This window comes from Capsicum annuum, chromosome 6 (assembly GCF_002878395.1).
Source record: "Capsicum annuum cultivar UCD-10X-F1 chromosome 6, UCD10Xv1.1, whole genome shotgun sequence".
NCBI classification, from domain to species: Eukaryota; Viridiplantae; Streptophyta; class Magnoliopsida; order Solanales; family Solanaceae; genus Capsicum; species Capsicum annuum.
In genome coordinates this window covers 147373918-147396060 of record NC_061116.1, presented here as the reverse complement: position 1 = coordinate 147396060, position 22143 = coordinate 147373918, and the positions used below count along the sequence as shown (strand labels likewise).

The window sequence follows — 22143 nt, the reverse complement described above, 5'->3', positions numbered from 1 at the left end:
AATCAAAAATCCAAAAACAACGAAGAATACCAATTTCAAAATTTTCAACGACTTTGAAGACGGAAACAATGAACAATACTGAATTTAAAATTTTCAATAACCTTAAAGTCGGAAACAATAGAGAATTTTGAAATTTTCAATGACCTTTAAGTCGGAAACAATGGTCAATAACCATTTTAAAATTTACGATGACTTTGAAGTCGTAAATAATGGACAATAGCGGTTTTAAAATTCCGACAATCTTGAAGTTGGAAATAATGAACAATACCCATTTTAAAATTTTCAACGAATTTGAAGTCGAAACCAATCGATTTTGTGCTTGGAGATAAGAAAAATGATAAACTAATTTTCGATGTCATGATGAATTGTTGGATGTCATTGTTTGTAAGAAGAAGATGAAGAAGAAGAAAGAAAATGAATAAAGAAAATGAATAATTAAAAATGAATAAAGAAAATGAATAAAGAAAATAAAGAAATGTTAAAAATATTTTTTTAATAAAAAAAATCGTCCTCATTCTCTTTAAAGAGAGTGAAACACACTCTCTTGCCATGTCAGCGTTCAGGGAGTAATAATTTCACTTTAAAATAGTTCACGGGAGTAATAGGTCACCTTTAAAGATTAAGTGTGTAGTTGGAATTTCAACTAAAGGTTGGGGGTAATAGACTATTTTCTCTTATTAATTAACCTTATTATTTATTGCTTCTTATAGTGTGTGCTAAGTCTAAAATGGATAAGAAAAAAATGGACGGAGGGAGTATTATCTTTCACCCATTTAACCTATAAATGATGCAATTTAAATTATCGTTTAAAACTAAAGGAAATGACACTTCTTATATTTATTAAACTTTTTAGCTTTAAACTTTAAGTATATCCTAAATAACATGCTTTTATAGTTTGTAGATTTATTATGATATGTATGACACTTCTTATATTTATTAAACTTTTTAGCTTTAAACTTTAAGTGTATCCTCAATAACATGCTTTTATAGTTTGTAGATTTATTATGATATGTGTAAGAGCATAATTAGTTTTAACGATAGTTTTAGTATTGGCTAAAAGTTTTTTTTTTCTTCTTAAATTATCTATTTAACTAGTTATCTATGTTAGGTTTATAGAGAAACATACAACAAATTTAATCAAGAACACCTATAAAAGCAACAGAATATATGAGAGGAAAGGTGCGTACCTTTGTCCGCCATTGCAATACGTAATCAAAGATGAACTAAGCTGAGTCTTTCTCTCCTTTTCTTATGACAGTTGGCAACTTATGGGAATACATCTTATGTTAAAGTTAGGAGAGGGGACCTAGCCTTATATTTATAGGCTTAAAAGTCTTAACCTAGTGCACCCCTCATTATGGGCTCACAGGTCTACTATAGGCCTACACTATTTTCAGACCACACCAAAACATGAAATGGATACAGGTCCATGAATACGCATGAATACACGGCATGTATCTTTTCCACCAACAAATAACATCAGTCCGTTTTACTTTAACGTAATAAAAAATTAATGTTAAGTCCACATAAAATAAATAATTCTAACATTCTCCCACTTGAATAACATTAACTTTTAAAGAAAAGATTTTGAAAAACTTATTTTTATGAAAATGATTCTCAGGCTAAATAGACAGTGGTCATAAATATTTGGTGGTGGAACGCCATATCCAACATAGTTCAGTCAAGCAAAATCATCACTGTTGAACTGTAGCAGTACTTGCATCAACCAACAACACAAGATCAGTCCACAATTACAAACATTGAAGTTTTTTAGACATAAACCAAATGATGTGGTAGTGTAGCAAGAAATAGCCAACATATACTCCAAATCTGCTCTTTCATTGTTAGTCCTTCAAACGATTTTTCATATCAATATGTACGCTTAAAATCGACATGTGTATCATAGAAAAATTATTATCGTGATTTTCTGTTACAACATGTGTGAGCACTAGAGTAACATGTGCTCTACCAGAAAATCCTGATTTTCAAGGTTCAATATGTGCAACATATCACATGATGCAACAACCAGAAAAATCCACAAAATAGAATGATATACCATATATGTCTCAAAAAAATTCGAAAAAACAATAATATGATCTTATTGATATGAGACATAATCAACATGTAAGGCAAAAAGCCTTGATATAATTGTCACGACTCGAACTAGGGTTTGACTGTGACGGACATCCCGAACCATGAAGGCTCGGAACGTCCTTCTCGATCTGGTAATCATGCACAACATTCATATAATAAAAGAATATGCGGAAACATAATCTGCTACGAAAACATGGTCAATTCTGAATTCATCATAAGTATGAAAACTATAAATCAACTACATCTAAATAACATCTAACTCAATCTGCAAAATCTCTGCTACATGAAAATCTGACGACTGTCTGAAACTGGGACAAGGCCCCCAGTAGACCAAAACCATATCTAATAATAGATGTCTGAAAGTAAACAGGCCTTCTGGAATAAAGAAGGCTCACCAACTGGGCACTGCAACTCTGTCTGATAAAATCTATTGCTTTTCTGGATCCCTAGACTGAGCCTCAGACGCTGGAGGGGGGAGGGGTCAATACAGATGTACCAGTACGCAAAGTAATCCAAAATAAAATTTTTATATAAGTGAAATAGTGGAGAGCAATTTGTTAAAACATCATGCAAACACATGGGCACTTTCTGAAAGTCATAAGTCATTCTTGTCAATGCACTGTCTGTTCTTTATATTACTTCTGAGTTAGGTGGTACTCCCCTACAATTCTAAAATTCTACGGGCTGTATGGAATCCAACATTGACTCAGTGGGGAAGCCCCCAACCTGAGTGTGCCGCAAGGGTTGGAGTTTCTAATTTTGATATGCCACACGGCACTAGCCAGCGTAATATAATATACCCAGATCGGCAAATCATGATTTCGAGCAACGAGTTGTCTAAAGGAACCACCTAAGCTCTCTTTATGCCCAATTTTATCTTGTTCTGATTCAAGCGTTTTTCTAGTTTCAACATCTGAAAAGTCTGATTTCAAACATGCATTCTATTCTGTTCTGAATTATCATGGCATAATCTGAATTGGTGTCGTCACACCAAGACTTGCAAATCCTATTTTTGAGCCATAGTACAATAAGTATGATATTTCATTAAAACATAGTTCAGACCACCCAAACATGCAAATAATATAAGAGATTTCATGTCCAGAAGCATAAATCAAAACTATGCAAGAATCCTTCAAACATATGGTGGTCATGTGTTTTTAGCAAAATCATGCACTCTTTCATTATATGAATATTTTCAACATTTATCAATACAACTACCCTCTCTTTTGAAATCCAAATCTTAATCCAATAATAACACAATTCAAGACATTTTAAACCATGCTTTTCAATAATGCATTCAAAACATCTATAGCATATGATAAGTAAAGGAAAATCAAAACAAGAGAGAGATTTTACATAAGTCATGCTCTCAATTAAATCATCAACCTTAAAACACAAGCATATATATATATATACAATTTCGAATCAATGTGGGGGAAGGTCAAAAGACCAAAACAATGCCGTCAAGATTTCTAAAACATGAATGTATTCATAAATCTGAAAACCCCTTTCTTAAAATCATGATTTCTATGCCCATGAGATTTTAGAAAAACCCCGCGTACCTTTATTTAAGAAATAAAAGGATGCTCCTTGATGCCTACGGCTTAGGGATTCCAAATCTCCCATTTGTTTCGAAATTTCACGGTTAAATCTTGAGTTATTTGGGATTCTTGTTTGAAACCCTTGGGAGAGTTCTTGATGGATTTTGGTGAGAGTAGGTGTATTTTGGTGTAATAGGGATTAAATCTCGTGTTCAAGATGCTAAGGTGTTGGAAAATACCCCAAATACCCTTAATGAGATGGGTATTAAATATAACTGGGAGCCCGATTTCATGGGCTATCGTGACGCGCCACGATCGCGGTGGCTCACTGGAAATTGACGAATGAAAATTTGGCCTATTTCGCGACGCGTGACCATCACGGAATCTCACTGGAAATTGACCCTTGTCATTTACACCCTCTCCGCGATATGCCAAGGACAAGAATGATGGTGTTTTATGACTAGGACTTAAATTAACCATAACTCCTTCACTGAGTGTCCGTTTTGGACGAATCTTATGTCGACAACAAATTTATTCGATCATCTTCGTAATGAAAAGTTGAAATCTAAGAAATTCCACAGGGAAAAAAGTAATAATCATTTTAGAAGCCAATGCTTGATACTTTAGGGACAATAATTTAGCTAGGAAAAACTTTGGGGCGTTACAATATCCCCCCTTGGGAACATTCGTCCCCGAATGTTGACGCAGGACACAGACAAGCATAATTTCAACCATATTAAGGCATAGAAAGAATAAGGCAAGGATTGTACCTTCCATTTCGTCATCCATTGGATTAAACAGGTTTGGGTATCTAGCTCTCATGTTAACTTCTGATTCCCAAGTTGCTTCTTCAATTTTCTGGTTTCTCCACAACACTTTAACTAAGGCTACCTCTTTGTTTCTCAATCTTCTAACTTGGCGATCCAAAATTTCTACAGGCTCTTCTTCATAGGACAAGGAGTCTGTCACTTTGATTCTTCGACAGACAATACTAAAGAATGGTCTCTAATACACTTATTCAACATAGATATATGAAATACCGGATGAACAGAACCCAAACTAGCTAGCAATTCTAACTCATACGTAGCTCCACCTATCATTCTCACAATCTGATATGGTCCTATATAGCGAGGACTTATATTACCTTTCTTCCCGAATCGCATGACTCCCTTTATGGGAGAAACCTTGAGAAATACCCAATCTCCAACCTCAAACTCTAGATCTCTTCTCCTAACATCGGCGTAGGATTTCTGACGACTCTGAGCTGTCTTAAGTCGTTCTATAATGACTTTCACATCCTCCATTGCCTGATGAACAAGATCAGGCCCAAATATCTGCATCTCACCTACTTCATACCATCCTATTGGAGACCTATATATTCTCCCATACAATGCCTCAAATGGTACAATCTTAATACTGGAATGGAAACTGTTATTATATGCAAACTCTATCAATGGCAAGTGTTTTACCCAATTACCTTTAAAATCAATCACGCAGGACCTCAACATATCCTCAAGGGTCTAGATGGTGTGCTCAGCTTGCCCGTCTGTCTAAGGGTGGAAAGTCGTCCTCAAATTCACTTGGGTACCTAAACCCTTATGAAACGATTCCAAAACTGTGAAAAAACCTATGTACCTTGGTCAGATATGATGGACACGGGTGCCCCATGCAAACGAACTATTTCTGCAATGAAAAGATTGGCATAATCCTCTCCCGAATAATTAGTCCTGATAGGTAGAAAATGAGCTGACTTGGTTAGCCTATTTACAATCACCCAAATGGAATCATACTGGTTTCGGGACCTCAAAAGTCCTGTAATGACGTCCATATTAATCATCTCCCACTTCCACAAGGCCAAGGCTATCCCTTGGGAAGAACCACCTGGCCTCATATGTTCCACTTTAAGTTGCTGACAATTCAAACACTTGGCAACATAGTTAGCCACATCACGCTTTATATTATTCCACCAATACATAGATTTCAGATCATGGTACATCTTAGTAGAGCCTGGGTGAACAACATACCTCAAAGCGTGAGCTTCATCAAGGATTCTCTTCCGCAAACCATCAACATCTGGCACACACAACCTACCCTGGTATTTCAAAATACCATCACCACCAATTTCAAAAGACATCACCTTCTGTTGACCCACATCTTTCTTGATCTGCATTATGATGGGATCTTCAACCTGCTTCTCCTTAACTTCTGTACAAAGGGAAGATTTAGCTATCTGATGAACAACCATTCCCCCATCTTCGGAATCCCAAAGTCGCATTCCTAGATTTGAAAGTCGGTGAATATCCTTCACCATCTCCCTCTTTTCTTTCCCCACATGAGAAAGGATGCCCATTGACAACCTGCTAAGGGCGTTGGCTACCACATTTGCCTTGCCCGGATAATAGTGCAGGCTCATGTCATAGTCTTTTAGCAATTCCATCCAGCGCCTCTGCTTGAGATTCAATTCTTTCTGCGAGAAAACATACTGTAAACTCTTGTGGTCGGTGAAAATATCAACGTGTACCCCATACAAATAGTGCCGCCAGATCTTAAGTGCAAAAACACAGCCGCTAAATCTAAGTCATGAGTAGGATAGTTCCGCTCATGCACCTTCAACTACCTAGATGCATAAGCCACTACCTTACCGTGCTGCATAAGAACACACCCAAGTCCCACTCGGGATGCATCACAGTATACAACAAAACCTTTTGTACTCTCCGAGATAGTCAAAATAGGAGCAGTAGTCAGACCACAAAAACTTCACCTTTTTCTTATTCAACTTAGTAAGTGGTGCCGTTATGGAAGAAAAACTCTCTATGAACCTTCTATAATAACCCACCAAACCCAAGAAGCTTCGAATGTCGGTTGGAGTCGTGGGTCTGGACCATTTCCTCACTGACTCAACCTTTTGGGGATCAACCTTTATCCCCTCACTAGACACAATATGCCCCAAGAAAGCAATAGCATTTAACCAGAATTCACACTTGGAGAACTTTGCATACAACCTATGATTTTTGAGAGTCTGGAGGATAATTCAGAGGTGATCGGCATGGTCCTCCTCACTTTTGGAATAAATCAAGATATCATCAATGAACACTATGACAAACAAGTCTAGAAACTGATGAAAGACCCTATTCATTAGGTCCATGAAAGCTGCAGGAGCATTAGTCAACCCGAAGGACATGACTAAGAATTCATAATGACCATATCTGGTTCGGAAAGCTATTTTAGGAATATCTGACTCCTTAACTTTCAACTGATGATATCCCAAATGAAGGTCTATTTTATAAAAACACTTAGCACACGGAAGTTGATTAAAAAGGTCATCAATCCTAGGAAAAGGATATTTATTCTTAACAGTGACCTTATTCAGCTGACGATAATCTATGCATATACACAGGCAACCATCTTTCTTTCACACAAAGAGTACAAGTGCACCCCAGGGTGAAACACTAGGTCTGATAAAACCTTTATCTAGGAGATTTGCTAGCTGTTCTTTCAACTCTGTTAGCTCTACAGGAGCCATTATATATGGCAGAATAGAAATAGGACGGGTATCTGGAAATATATCAATGCTAAAATTTATCTCCCTATCAGGCGGTATTCCTGGGAGATCATCTGGAAAGACTTTCGAGAATTCATTTACCACAGGGACAGACTGAAGAGGAAGACTTTTGGCATTAGAATCTTTAACCCGAATAAGATGATACAAATAACCCTTGGAAATAAGTTTACGGGCTCTGAGGTAAGATATGAAGTGCCCTCTAGGTGCTAAAGAGTGCCCTTCCTACTCTATTACTGGTTCATTCGGAAAATAAAAGGTAACCTTTCAGGTTCTACAATCTAGTGTGGCATAACACCGATGGAGCCAGTCCATCCCTAGGATAGCATTAAAAACAACTATATCAAGTTCTATGAGGTCTGTCACAGTATCCCTACTAAGAATAGACACAACACAATTTTTATACACCCTCCTAGCCACAACAGAATCACCCACTGGAGTGGAATCAGAGAAAGGTTCAGCAATCACATCGGGCTCAAACCCAAAACCAACAGCCATATATGAGGTCACAAAAGATAAGGTAGACCCGGGATCAAGTAACATATATACATCTCGGGAAAAGATTCGTAACATATCGGTGACAACATTTGGTGAGGCTTCTGCCTCCTGGCAGTTGGTCAAAGCATATAACCAATTGCGACTGCTCCCGGCAGCTGATGTGGTACCCTTCTGAGGTGGTGGTGGTGCAGATGGACAATCCCTCTGAAAGTGACCGGTCTGACCACAAGAATAACACACAAATGCGCCTTGATGACACCTTCCTGGATGATGCTTACCGCAAGTCTCGCACCATCGAAAAGTATGGTGCTGCTGAGCCACATTGCCCTGGGACTGAGTATCCTGAGCTTTGGATCCATGACTAGTCTGAAAACTGTGAGATCGTCTATCAACTGGGGGTCTGGGCACTGGGGCGCTGGCTGCAGACTGTGCGTTACTCCAAAACTTCTTTTTCCATTTACTGCCCCAGTTACCGCTCTGTAACTGACTGTGGTTCTGATCCGCTGTTCTGGCTCTCTTTGCCTGCCTGTCCTTCTCTCTAGATTCGACAATTTTCTTTTTCTTCTCTTCTACCTGCTGCATGTGGATTGACAGCCTAGCAAAGTTCATATCCCTATTTAACATTGCCCCTTGGCATTAAAGAGCTAGATCATCGAAAAGGCCGGATGTAAACTTTCTCATCCGGGCTCTCATATTACTTGTCATTTCTGGTTTAAATGAGCCAGTTGGTTAAACTTTAGAGTGTACTCCTAGACACTCATTTTCCTTTGTTTAAGATTCATAAATTTCTCTGCCTTGGCTTCCCTCAACTCTAGAGGAAAGAACCGGTCAAGAAAAGCTTCCACAAATTCTTCCCAAACTGTGGGCTCAACACTCTCACCCTTAGTCTCTTCCCACTCATTATACCATTGGTTCGCTACATCTTTAAGTTGGTACGCTGCTAACTCAACCCCTTCCACCTGATCCACATGCATTACTCTAAAAATCTTCTCCATTTCGTCCACGAAATCCTGTGGTTCCTCTTCTAACTTAGAGCCCAAAAATTTTGGCGGGTTCATCCTCATAAATTGGCCTACCTAGTAGCCTCTAAAGTAACAGATGCAGACCCAATATCCTCCGACCTCTGAGTCTGTGCGGCTACCAGCTGTGCAATATGTGAATGGATTGCCTGAATTCTGCATTCGATATGTCTCTCTGAGAATATTGAGGATGGTTAACATTTGTCCTTAGAGCTTGAGGAGGACTGGTCGAGACTGGAGGCACTCCCGGAGTAGAAACAGGTTCTGGGGTGTGCACATTATTTTGGGTCCGCATCCCATGGGTAGGACGAACTTCATCATCCTGAGTATCCTGGTTGTTGGAACGACGAGGAGGCATGACTGTTTTCTGAAATACGATAGATCATTGATTAAGGGACAATTCTATCTCAGACACTAAAGCACAAAGTAAATCAAAAACAGAGAAACATTCCTAAACGCCCAGTAGTCTCTTGCTTATAAGTGTGGAACAAGAATCTACCTGACGCGATTTCACAGATACCCTGGGACCATGGACCGTGCTCTGATACCAAGTTTGCCACAACCCGAACTAGGGCCTGGCCGTGACGGACATCCCAAACCATGAAGGCCCAAAACACCCTTCTCTATCTGGTAATCATGCACAACGTTCATGTAATAAAAGAAGATGCAGAAACATAATCTTCTACGGAAACATGGTCAATTCTGAATTCATCATAAGTATGGAAACTGTAAATCAACTACATCTAAATAACATCTGACTCAATCTGCAAAATCTCTACTACATGAAAATCTGATGACTGTCTGAAACTAGGACAAGGCCCCCAGTAGATCAAAATCATATCTAATAATAGTTGTCTGAAAGTAAACAGACCTTCTAGATTAAAGAAGGCTCACCAACTAGGCACTGCAACTCTGTCTGATAAAATCTATTGCTTTTCTGGACCCCTAGATTGAGCCTCAGAACCTGGAGGGAGAAAGGGGGTCAATACAGATGTACTGGTACGCAAATTAATCCAAAATAAAACCTTTATATAAGTGAAATGGTGGAGAGCAATTTGTTAAAACATCATGCATAAACAGTTCTCAAAACACATAGGCACTTTCTGAAAATCATAAGTCATTCTTGTCAATGCACTGTCTGTTCTTTGTATTACTTTTGAGTTAGGTGGTACTCCCCTACAATTCTAAAATTCCATGGGCTGTATGGAATCCGCCATTGACTCGGTGGGGAAGCCCCTAACTCAAGTGTGCCGCAAGGGTTGGAGTTTCTAATTCTGATACGCCACACGGCACTAGCCAGCGTAATATAATATACCCGGATTGGCAAATCATGGTTTCGGGCAACGAGTTGTCTGAACTCGTGCCTTCTTCGGGGAACCACCTAAGCTCTCTTTATGCCCAATTTTATTCTGTTCTGATTCATGCATTTTTCTAGTTTCAACATCTGAAAAGTCTAATTTCAAACATGCATTCTATTCTGTTCTGAATTATCATGGCATAATCTGAATTAGTGTTGTCACACCAAGACTTGCAAGTCCTATTTTTGAGCCATAGTACAATAAGCATGATCTTTCATTAAAACATAGTTCAGACCACCCAAACATGCAAATAGTATAAGAGATTTCATGTTCTGAAGCATAAATCAAAACTATGCAAGAATCCTTTAAACTTATGGTGGTCATGTGCTTTTGGCAAAATCATGCACTCTTTTATTATACGAATATTTTCAACATTTATCAACATAACTACTCTCTCTTTTGAAATCCAAATCTTAATCCAATCATAACACAATTCAACACATTTTAAACCATGGTTTTCAAGGATGCATTCCAAACATCTATAACATATGATAAGTAAAGGAAAATCAAAACAAGAGAGGGATTTTACATAAGTCATGCTCTCAATTAAATCATCAACCTTAAAACACAAGCATACATATAGATACAATTTCGAATCAATGTGGGGGAAGGTCAAAAGACCAAAACAATACCGTCAAGATTTCTAAAACATGAATGTATTCATAAATCTGAAAACTCCTTTCTTAAAATCATGATTTGTATGCCCATGAGATTTTAGGAAAACCGCGTGTACTTCTTTTTAATAAATAAAAGGATGCTCCTTGATGCCTACGGCTTAGGGATTCCAAATCTCCAATTTGTTTTGAAATTCCACGGTTAAATCTTGAGTTATTTGGGATTCTTGTTTGAAACCCTAGGAAGAGTTCTTGATGGATTTTGGTGAGATTAGGTGTATTTTGGTGTAATAGGGATTAAATCCTGTGTTCAAGATGTTAAGGGGTTGGAAAATACCCCAAATACCCTTAATGAGACGGATATTAAATATAATTGAGAGCCCGATTTCATGGGCTACCGCGACGCACCACGATCACTGTGGCTCATTGGAAATTGATGAATGGAAATTTGGCCCATTCCACAACGCATCACCATCGCGGAGTCTCATTGGAAATTGACCATCGTCATTTACACCCTCTCCGCGATGCGCCAAGGACAGGAATGACGGTGTTTTACGACTAGGACTTAAATTAACCATAACTCCTTCACCGAGTGTCCGTTTTGGACGAATCTTATGTCGACAAAAAATTTATTTGATTATCTACGTAATGAAAAGTTGAAATCTAAGAAATTCCACAGGAAAAAAAGTAATAATCTTTCTAGAAGCCAATTCTTGATACTTTAGGGACAATAATATAGCTAGGAAAAACTTTGGGGCGTTACAATAATAAAACAATATTAAAGTGAGAATGATGAACTTACTCCCACTGATCTTGGTATAAATGCAATGATCAATCTTGTTCTCCTTAAACCCCATAGAAATGATAATTTTCTCGAACTTCAAGTACCACTGTTGAGAAGCTTGCTTCAAGCCATAGATAGATTTCTTCAACCTACACACATGATGTTCACTGTCATTACCAACAAAACCTTGGGGTTGTTGTATGTAAACCTCTTCATTCAAAAAAGTTATCTTTACATCCATCTAATGTAGCTCAAGATTAAAATGGGCTACCAATGTCATAATGATCCTAAAAGAATCCTTAGATGCCATAATCTTGTAGATATTTGGCAAAGGGTCCCATCTGTTGCCCAGTCTCAGCCTTATTAGATACCAGATACCTTTCTTCCACTTGAGCAAGAAACTTTTTAGCATTGGTAGTTTCAGGCAAGCCACTTTTGAGGAGCTCAACAATCGACCTCCTAAACGCAAGGATGCATAGCCTATTAGATCACTCCCACTTAGCATAAAAAAATTATCAGCAGCTGTACTAAAATCAGTGAGAGCTGGAGGCTCATCCTCACGCAATTCTTAATCTATGTCAGCCATGCCCAAAGTAAATTCAAGATCTTCTTTCTATCGCTTAAAGTTAGAGCCAGATAGAACCACCACTTCAGCATTGTTATTATTCAAATAAATGGTAATTTTTCACAACATAACATGAATGAATTTATCAAAATAGTAAGGCATAAGAATAATAATCTTATCACAATGATGAGTCCATAACATCAACAAGTAGCCCTCCTTTGGCAAAGGCAGGAAAATATTTTCAATATTAGAAACCTATCACTTTTGGGCAGATAAATATGTTAAAATTAAAATATTTTTACAAAATGGGGCTCATCACAATACTAATTTAAAACACACAATAAATCTTCTTTGGGCAGATCATTCTATGTTCTAACTTAGTGATATCCCCCGAAATGGATTAAACAAGTCTCATAAAGCAAAGCAAATAGGTCACTTTGGTGTACACTATTTACCCTAATTTACAAAACAAATTCAATCTCAGGGATTCAACATGCCATTGCTTAATTTGCTCATGTGATACAGTAATTAACCACATAATTAAAAATATTATAAATTTGATTTAGTTACAATTCAAATGAAATCAAATTCAAATAAAATAAATAAATAAATAAATAACAATTCGACATCTTTTATAAACAATAGCGTAAATTTTTTTAATTTCATAAAATAAATAATTTTTTATATTATTTAATCTAAGCATATGAAACTAAATAAATGAATGAATTTTTATAACATAGCCGCTAGAATACATTCTTAAGAAGGCATTAGTTTAGCTGACTTTACTTCAGCCAATATCAAAAAATAAATAAAATTAACACTCTATAAACAAGAAATGCAGCGAAAATAAACTTGGATAAGACACATCTTTCATAGAATCTTTCTCAAGATCATTTTTGGGACACAAGTTTAAGATTAAGTTATCACCTTTCACCACAGGGACATCTCTGGGCTTACAATTTTCCATTTGAAATTTTTTTAAAATACGATCAATATAGGCCTTTTGTGAAAGCCCTAATGACTTATCGGATCTATCTTATCAAATTTCAATGCCAAAATAAATGATGTCTCTCCTTGATCTTTCATATTAAATATTTTGTTTAATGAATGCTTAGTTTCATGCAATATTCACAAATTCAAGAAATTTTGCATTTTGAGATTCAACTATTGTTGTTCCCCGTGCAAGACAGTAGAACTGTATCCTTTAGAATGAGCTGGATAACCAATGAAAAAATAACGCGAGGATCTAGGCTCAGTTTTCTTTTTTGAAGGGTTATATACCTTTACCTCCGCAGGACATCCCCAAACTCAAAAAATGATTTAAATTAGGTTTTTTATCGGCCCACAACTCAAAAGGGGTTTTAGGGATTGACTTGGAAGGGACACGAGTAAGAATCTACATGGATGTTTTAATAGCTTCACTCCAGAGGAACTCAGGTAAGTTAGCTCCACTCATCATGCTTCTCATCATGTCTTTTAAAGTACGGTTTCGCCTTTCGGCTACACCATTCTGGTTAGGACTATCAGGCATGGTGTATTGAACAACTATGCCTCAATAAATAGTGATTCGTCTATTAATCACACTATAGAACCCGAATTCAATTCTCTCATTACATTACAGAAAGCATAACACTTTACTGTGCAATAATATTACCAAAGTCTAATTCAAAACCCTATCAAATTCCTTCCAACAACCTTTTTTGGAATTACAGCTCCAGACAATTTTCTTTTGAACTAATAGCACTCCGTAGATTCATTTTCACACCGAACAAAAATAACTGTTCCATTACCCACAACAATAACCCCCAAAAAACAAAAAACACGCCATAATTTCTAAAAACCAAATCAAATTGATTTGATTTCATCCACTGTAATACCCCAAAAATCCAAACCAATGCTAGAATCATGTTTCAAGCTCACGCATAGTACATTATGGTTCTTTGGTATCTTTATGAGTTATTTTGATGCATATTAAGGTCCCAAATAACTCTCAGCTATTTGATGAATCAAAATATCCCATACCGATTGAGTTTTCGACAAGAATGTTGCTTTAGTCAATTTCAAACGAGCATAACTTTTTATCTACACAGAATTTTCCAGCTCAAGACCCACTAGATTGTAGAAAATTGAATAATCTTCTCAATGATATCAATTTCTCCCAAATTCGATACTCGAGTGAGAAGTTATGGGACTTTTAGTGAAAACAGTAGCTCAATATGAGCAACACCGCATCGCGGTGACCCCAAGAATGGCAGTCGTTAGTTTTCAGTGAATCACCGCGATAGTACCGCTTTGCAGTGAAGTTTCAGTTCCCAATTGGCATTTTCCAGTGAAGCACCACAATAAGCGTCGCGTCGCGGAGGAGTGCCAGTTCGCACTCGTCAATTTTTAGAAACGCAACGCGATCCCACCGCATCGTGTCAAAGTGTATTTTCGCACTTGTCCATGGGATACACATGCATTCAAAATCCAGTGGCTCACCGCGATGGAAACTAGGTCACGGTGATGGCCAAAATTAAGATTTTCAGTGACGAAAAATTAATTCTTTTCACGGGAAGTTGGATTTTTTTCCATGACCCTAATCAGTCCAAAACACGAGATTAATACCCTAATAGCCTAATTAATCATTATTTTATTCAAATTCTCTCAAATCAAGAACATTCTCTCTCAAATAGAAAACTCTAGCCTTCAAAATTCAAGATCAATTCCCAAGAAAATTTCCAAGAAACTTCAAGAATTCAACTACTCAGGTATGTTTGGTGTTCATCCTTGGGTTTCCTTCTACCCTTGGAGTTCAAGAACCCCTTTACAAGATTTAAATTATGATTTATATTCTTAAATTGAATTATGTTCATGCATGTGTTGATTTTATGGGTTTTAGACTAAGAAGATTATGAATTTCAAGTAAATAAACTAATATGTGTGTTGATTTATGTACTCCTTATGTCATAACCCATGAATTGTGAATTGAATATTGTAATCATGATAATCCCATGTTATTTTCCTCATGTTCAAGAACCATGCTCCCTAAGTGTTTGACAAAATCCTTATGTGAATGATTTATGCACGACATCCTAATCGTAGTGCTCTAAACTTGTGATATGGTTCCTTTAATTATGCTATCGAGTCCTGGGGGTATAGTATACCTAAAATTTAGTTGCTTACTTAATTTTTAATCGTACTAAAATGATCCCGTAGTATTCCAAATAGTCACATTCGATCAGTTAACAGAATCAGCGTGAGTTCAGTCAAGCTTAGTACAGTCTAGTAATCACTGTCAATTCAGTTGGAAGTAGGATTCAGTACCGAGCGAACTCAGGGATGGAGGCATTCCTGCCAGTAAAGGGTTTGATCCTTAGTAGCAATCCCTGAGTTACAGAACTATGTGGCCAGTGTAGGGTAAGTCGTCCTCCTGCCAGACTAGGGTTGACACAATTATATATATATATATATATATATTTCATGAGTCTTCCTGCCAGATTAGGGTTGACACAGCATTATTAGTATCCCGTGGCAAGGTGCTAACACCCTTCCAACTGGGGTTGTAGGTTGGACCCCAAATCAGTCTATAATTGGGGTATGTTTGTTAGATTCCACTTGTAGCTCAAAATGGCACGGCGCTGACATCAAACACCGCACACGATCCTCACCATGCCTCCGCCCCCTTGGGCTCACACCAAGCCCTCTCCAAATCACGTTGGCACTCTTAGGACATGTCATGCAACATATATAGATGCTTGTTGCCTCATGTTATGCCCCTTTGCCTCACTCTTAGGACATGTCATGCAACATATATAGATGCTTGTTGCCTCATGTTATGCCCCTTTGCCTCATCTTCGACTTCAGCATATTCCCACAGCACATGCTGCCTGCATAGCTGACAAGGTTGCGGCCTAGTTGGCACGCACAATCCTGGCGAGTGACAGGCCCCAAAACTTTGGGGCATCACACCTAGCTATATTAGGTAGCCTAATATATTGTACATTTTAACTTAAAACATTCAGTTCACCTAGCAACAGAAAAGTTTGTCAATCAACTATCCTGTATAATACAATAGCAGAAAACCTAACACGGCACTCTCCAAGACAAAGCCATACAGAACCTTTCCATTTCCCAAATATGCATGTCCCCGACACCTATGCTGCTTGGATTCACCAAAAATGTTGTTGCATCCGTGTCAGATCCTTCAAAAATGCACAACTTTTGAAGGATTCAACACACACCCAAGACATTTTGGAAGTGTCAGGGCAATATGTAGCTCGGTTTCTCATTAGACATGTAGCTCGGTTTCTCATTAGACATTAGATGAGCATACAACAGTTCACCCTATGCAGTGAACATCAAGAAATGATAAAATGACTACTGTTATAAATTTAACAAGGTGGATAACAGCACACGGTGCTTGAAAAGAAAGTATATTGGCACTCAGCATAACCAAGACACGATCAAAATCTTACAGTCTATAACATTCTCTAGCAATTGCTATTGACAGTTAAGAATCCTGGTTTTCTGCCTGGAGATTTAAAATTTGTGAAACCACAAGCTTAGAGAGCTCGCTGATTGCAGCTTGGACTGGATAATCATCCGTCTCTGTTTGTCTTGACAATCCAACCAATTGTGAGCGTAAGGAGTTGTATTCATTTGCAGCAACCTGCGTCTTTTTTGACGTAGCTATAACTTTCTCCAAATCGGATTCTGATAATGGTCTTGGCTCCTGCTAGAAGAAAAACAAAACAAAAAAATCACCCAAAGAGCTTTGTCCCGTGACACTTGAGAAAATACAACTGAAAAAACAAGTATATCCTCACAATCCCGTGCAAATACACTGACTGTCAATTTTTCCTAGCAAAGCTTCTCAATGCAAATACACAGCAAACATAAACCAAATAAACAATTATAACATAAACCAACGTCACAAATAGGTGCTACAATACATCAAACTCAAGAGCACAAGTCCACTAATCCAGGATCAACCACTACCTATATCACAGCAGCAGTTGCAAACTAGCTTCTTCTTCTTTTCGCGTGTGTGTGTGTGAGGGTGCTAAACATAGCAAAACAAAAATGAAAGGATTCTCCATTCTCTTAATAGTGCGTTTCTTTTTCTTCAAGGACATTAAAATCAAAGTTGAGGTTAAACAAAATTTAAAAAAAAACAAAAAAAGAATCAGAGTTTGAGGTAAAACAAAACAAAAATGAAACGGCCAGCCATGCACAAAACTAATTTTAATGAATCACAAAAGAGGGGGACTTCTAATAAGAGGTTCCTTCTCTAGGTACCGATGCCTCCCTCTGTGTCAACGGTGTACAGACCAGCTCAAAACTAGAGCAGTTCAAGTTGAACACCCATGGTTCTTCATAATCCAAAGAAAAGATCAATTTATATTTCAAAGAAATCTTAATTTTCTTTTTCCTTTATTTGTCTATTTTTTGGGAACCCTAAGCCACAAGTATCAATGGATAAGATAAGCCATAGGTTGCTTACCGAGGTAAGCATTTCTAAGCCAATATAAATTCAGCTTAGAATTTCAAGAATAATTAAATAATACTAACCTTGGAAGGCTTTCCACTTTTCTCGTCATTAAGTAGGTCACGTATAGGAAAGTAGGCAGCTTTTTTACAGAGCTCAAAAAGATCTGAACCAGTGTATCCATCACATAAACTAGCAATGCGGTCATAGTTGATGTTATCTTCCACCTTCTCTCCGCTCAGGATCACCTTCAGAATCTCGGCTCGCTCTTTGCGGTCGGGAAACCCAATCTCAAAGGCCTGAGGTAGACGGCGAAGAATTGCTTCATCAAGCTCAGATGGGCGATTAGTTGCAGCAAGAACCATCACTCGTGCATTCTCTACATCAGGCATTTGACAATGATTAAAGCCGACAGAACATTGTAGCTAGACCACATTAACTAGATAAAAGATAGACCATCTCAAATTATGATGGATCCTAGAGATACAGAAATGGATAGTGAGCATTTATATGCCGAAACCAACTATCTTAAGATTGAGTAGTAGAAGTGATATGAAGTTCACCAATCAACTACTCTATACAGCATATACATATAGTCATACACACACACACATTACATGCATACATATGTATGTGCGAGTAATTCTTCTGCTAGGTGGGAGAAAACTAGTGGTAATGTATTCAACTGATTCAGCAGTGTACTTACGATCTGTGGTAAAACCATCCCATAAAGCCATGAATTCAGTCTTCATATTTGTTAATGCTTCGTGATCGCTAGTCTTGCGCTGGCCCAAAAAGCTATCGACTTCATCAATAAATATAATTGCTGGCTGGAGTTTATGTGCCAAACTAAACACGGCAGCAACTGCAATTTTCAGAAGATTATCAATTAGTTAAGTATAACACCATGCTGAAACACAATATAGAACCAGGCAACTGAGTTTCAGTTTAAGAAAGAAGAAAATCTCACTAGAGCGAGGTTCAAAGGACTTTTAAGACATTACATGACATAACGGATATACAAATCATCCACATGAGCCATCATACAGAGAATTCAAGTAAGGGTAGCCGTAAAGGAATACTTAGAATGTAATTAGCATTATGATATGATACTTATGGCTTTAAGGCTTAAAATGATCTCAACTTAGGGGTTATTGATGAGGAATTCAAGACGAAATTCCTAGGTCCTAGATTTGTAGCATAACAAAGGTCACAGATTCTTTTCCTCAAGATTCATTTTGCTATTAAGACAAAGGGAAGACCATTATAGCTTCCATGGGTTCTCCATGGACAATGCTACCTTAGTCGTATTTTTAGCCTGCATCATGTACTCCCCTCCCCCCTTATTTAAGTGAGCCAATCTTCTTCATCTAGCCACAGTGCATTAGTATGGATCTAATAATATCAACAACAACAACATACCCAGTATATTCCCCACCAAGTGGGGTCTGGGGAGGGTAAGTGTACGCAGTCCATACCACCACCTCAAATGTAAGAGAGGTTGTTTCCGATAGACCCCCGGCCCAAAATAAAACAATCTAAATAAGGAATAGTAAAAGAACAAGATATAATAGAAAGTAACATATCCAATAATACCATAAATAAGATACTCCAAGTAACACACCAGAAGATACAACCTCCTAAACTCAAACTAACCTTCTACCCTAATCCGCCTCCTCCACAACTTCCTATCCAGGGTCATGTCCTCGATAAGTTGGAGCTGCTCCATGTCATGTCTAATCACCTCCCTCCAATATTTCTTCGGTCTACCTCTACCCCGCTTGAAATCATCTCTACCCAACCTCTCACACCTCCGCACTGGAGCATCCCATGCTTCTTCTCATCACATGACGAACCATCTCAACCTCGCTTCCCTCATTTTGGCTACCACAGAAGCCACTCCCACCTTATCTCGAATAACCTCATTTCTAATTCTATCTTTCCTAGTACACCCACACATCCACCAAAGCATTCTCATCTCCGCCACCTTCATCTTCTAGATGTGGGCCTTCTTAACAGGCCAACACTCCGCCCCATACAACAAAGCCGGTCTAACCACCACTCTATAGAACTTTCCGTTAAGTTTGGGAGGTGCCTATTTGTCACACAAGATACCGGATGCGAACCTCCATTTCATCCACCCTACCCCAATCCGATGAGTGACATCTTCGTCAATTTCTCCATTCTCCTGAATCATAAACCCCAGATACTTGAAACTATCTCTGGTACTGATAGAATGAGTGTCAAGCTTAACAACCACATCGGACTCATGAGAGACATTGCTGAACTTACACTCCAAATATTCCGTCTTGGACCTACTCAACCTAAATCCTTAGACTCAAATGTTTGCCTCCAAACCTCCAATCTAGCATTACCTCCGCTACATGTCTCATCAATCAGGACTACACATCCGCAAAAAACAAACAATAAGGCACCTCACCTTGAATATGCCGCGTTAAAACATCCATTACCAAGGCAAAAAGAAACGGACTAAGCATAGAACCTTAATGTAATCCCATCGAGACGGAAAAGTGCTCCGAGTCCCCTCCCCCAGTCCTAACCCGAGTCTTGGCTCCGTCGTACACATCTTTTATCGCCCTAACATACACCATGGGTCCACCTCTAACCTCCAAACACCTCTAAAGAACCTCCCTGTGGGAACTCTATCATAGATCTTCTCTAAGTCGATAAACACAACGTGCAAATCCTTCTTCCTTTCCTTATACTGCTCCATCAGTCTCCTAACGAGATGAATGGCTTCAATAGTCGAGCGCCCTGACATAAATCCAAACTGATTTTCAGAAATAGTAACAATCCTCCGCAACCTCAACTCTGCCACTCTCTCCCAAGCTTTCATAGTGTGACTCAACAACTTGATACCTCTATAATTGTTGCAATCCTGAATGTCACCCTTATTCTTATACAACGGAATCATCGTACTCCACCTCCAAGCTTCAGGCATCTTCGCCGTCTTGAAAATTATGTTAAACAACCGAGTCAACTACTCCAACTACCCCTCATGTGCACTTCGAAAAATCCATCGGAATCTCATCTGGCCCTGCCGCTCTTACCTTTACGCATTCTACGAATAGCCCCCTTAACCTCCTCAACCTCAATGCGCTTACAATAACCATAATCTCGAAACCTCTCGGGATGCTCCAAATCCCCCAACACAATGCTAGTATCCCTACCTTCATTCAAGAGCTTATGAAAGTAAGACTACCATCTCTTTCTACTACGACCCTCCACCACCAAAACTTTGTCGTCCACATCCTTAATACACTTCACCTGATTCAGGTCCCGAGCCCTCCTCTCCCTAACCTTAGCGATCCTGTACAACTTTTTATCCTCACCTTTACTATCTAACGCTGCATATAAACTCTCGAAAGAAGCATGCTTAGACCTCATGACCGCTAACTTCGCCTAGCAATCTTATACTACTCCCTGTTCTTTCGTTTATCTTCTTCATCCTTACTCTCAGCAAGCTTTGCGTACGCTTTCTTCTAGCCTCCACCTTCCCCTTCACCTCTTTGTTCACCACCAATCCCCTTGGTCACCTCTTTGTTCACCACCAATCCCCTTGGTGCTTGCCCGAGTGGCCTCTTGAGACACCCAACACCTCTCTAGTTGTCTCCCTAATGCATTTGGCAGTCTCGTCCCACATACTATCAACATCCCCTGCACTCCCCCAAGCCTTCCTCGCCATCAACTTATCTCTGTATTAAAATCACTAGCCAAAGTCAAAATGCCTCATCTAATCCTCGGTTGATCCTCCATACCTCTCCTCCTTCGTTCCTTTATGATCTCCAAGTCCATCACCAAAAGTCTATGCTGGATCGAGACTCACACTCAATAAGACCTTACAATCCTTACAAATACCCCTATCTCCTTTCCTGAGGAGCAAGAAGTCAATCTGAGTCTTGGCCACCGAACTTCAGAAGGTAACCAAGTGGACCTCCTTCTTGGGAAAGTTCGAATGAACTACCACCAATCCAAATGCCCGAGCAAAATCCAAAAGTGCCACCCGTTCAACATTCCTTAAACCGAACCAATAGCCTCTATGGACATCATCATAACTCTTCGAAGAAGACGCTATATGGGTGTATATTTAGATTTGTATATGGCACTGTTGTACTTCGCTTATCTAATCGGTGTTTTTAGCTTTCATGTGTCGAGAGTGTATTGGTGAGCAAGGGATTATATTGTTGTTGTTTCTTCAACAAAAGCAATTCTCTTTCTTACATTGCTTCTTCCACCAGAACTAATGGCTAATTAACTCCACTATCTCCCTTTCCACCCAAAATCAAGCCTCAAATCAGCCAAAGATCCATGGTGATAAATACTTCACTTTTCTTACCTACTTTTTTTTTTGGATGATAATGGTGTTTGAGCAAGCTCTGCGAAATAACTATTTTGAGTACTAGCTACCTCACACCAGCACAGGTACCAAAACTCTCTAAAGCTTTAACCAGATGGGAAAACAACACATTTTTTTGCCTCTACTAGCATTTCACTAGGTGACACTTGGCTGCTACTTTTCTTACATTATTTCTGGTTTTAAGACAAAGTCACAAATCAGTAACAACAACAACAACAACAACAACAAACCCAGTGTATTCCCACCTAGTGGGGTCTGGGGGG

At 38.5% G+C, this 22143-nt stretch overlaps 1 protein-coding gene across 2 annotated transcripts in view; it reads right to left on the bottom strand.

The window, feature by feature from the left end:
• Nucleotides 1–16380: 16380 nt before the first annotated feature.
• The window catches only part of LOC107873099 (outer mitochondrial transmembrane helix translocase), a 20801-nt gene continuing 15038 nt past the window's right edge, over nt 16381–22143 (bottom strand). The window contains exons 3-5 of one of the 2 annotated variants that reach the window (XM_016719825.2): nt 18209–18367; nt 17586–17881; nt 16381–16749 (exon numbers count right to left, since the gene is read on the bottom strand). In XM_016719825.2, coding sequence (XP_016575311.1) covers nt 16525–16749; nt 17586–17881; nt 18209–18367 — 680 coding nt within the window. In that variant the 3' untranslated portion in view covers nt 16381–16524. The remainder of the gene's footprint in view (nt 16750–17585; nt 17882–18208; nt 18368–22143) is intronic. The other variant, XM_016719826.2, reaches the window with a different exon arrangement.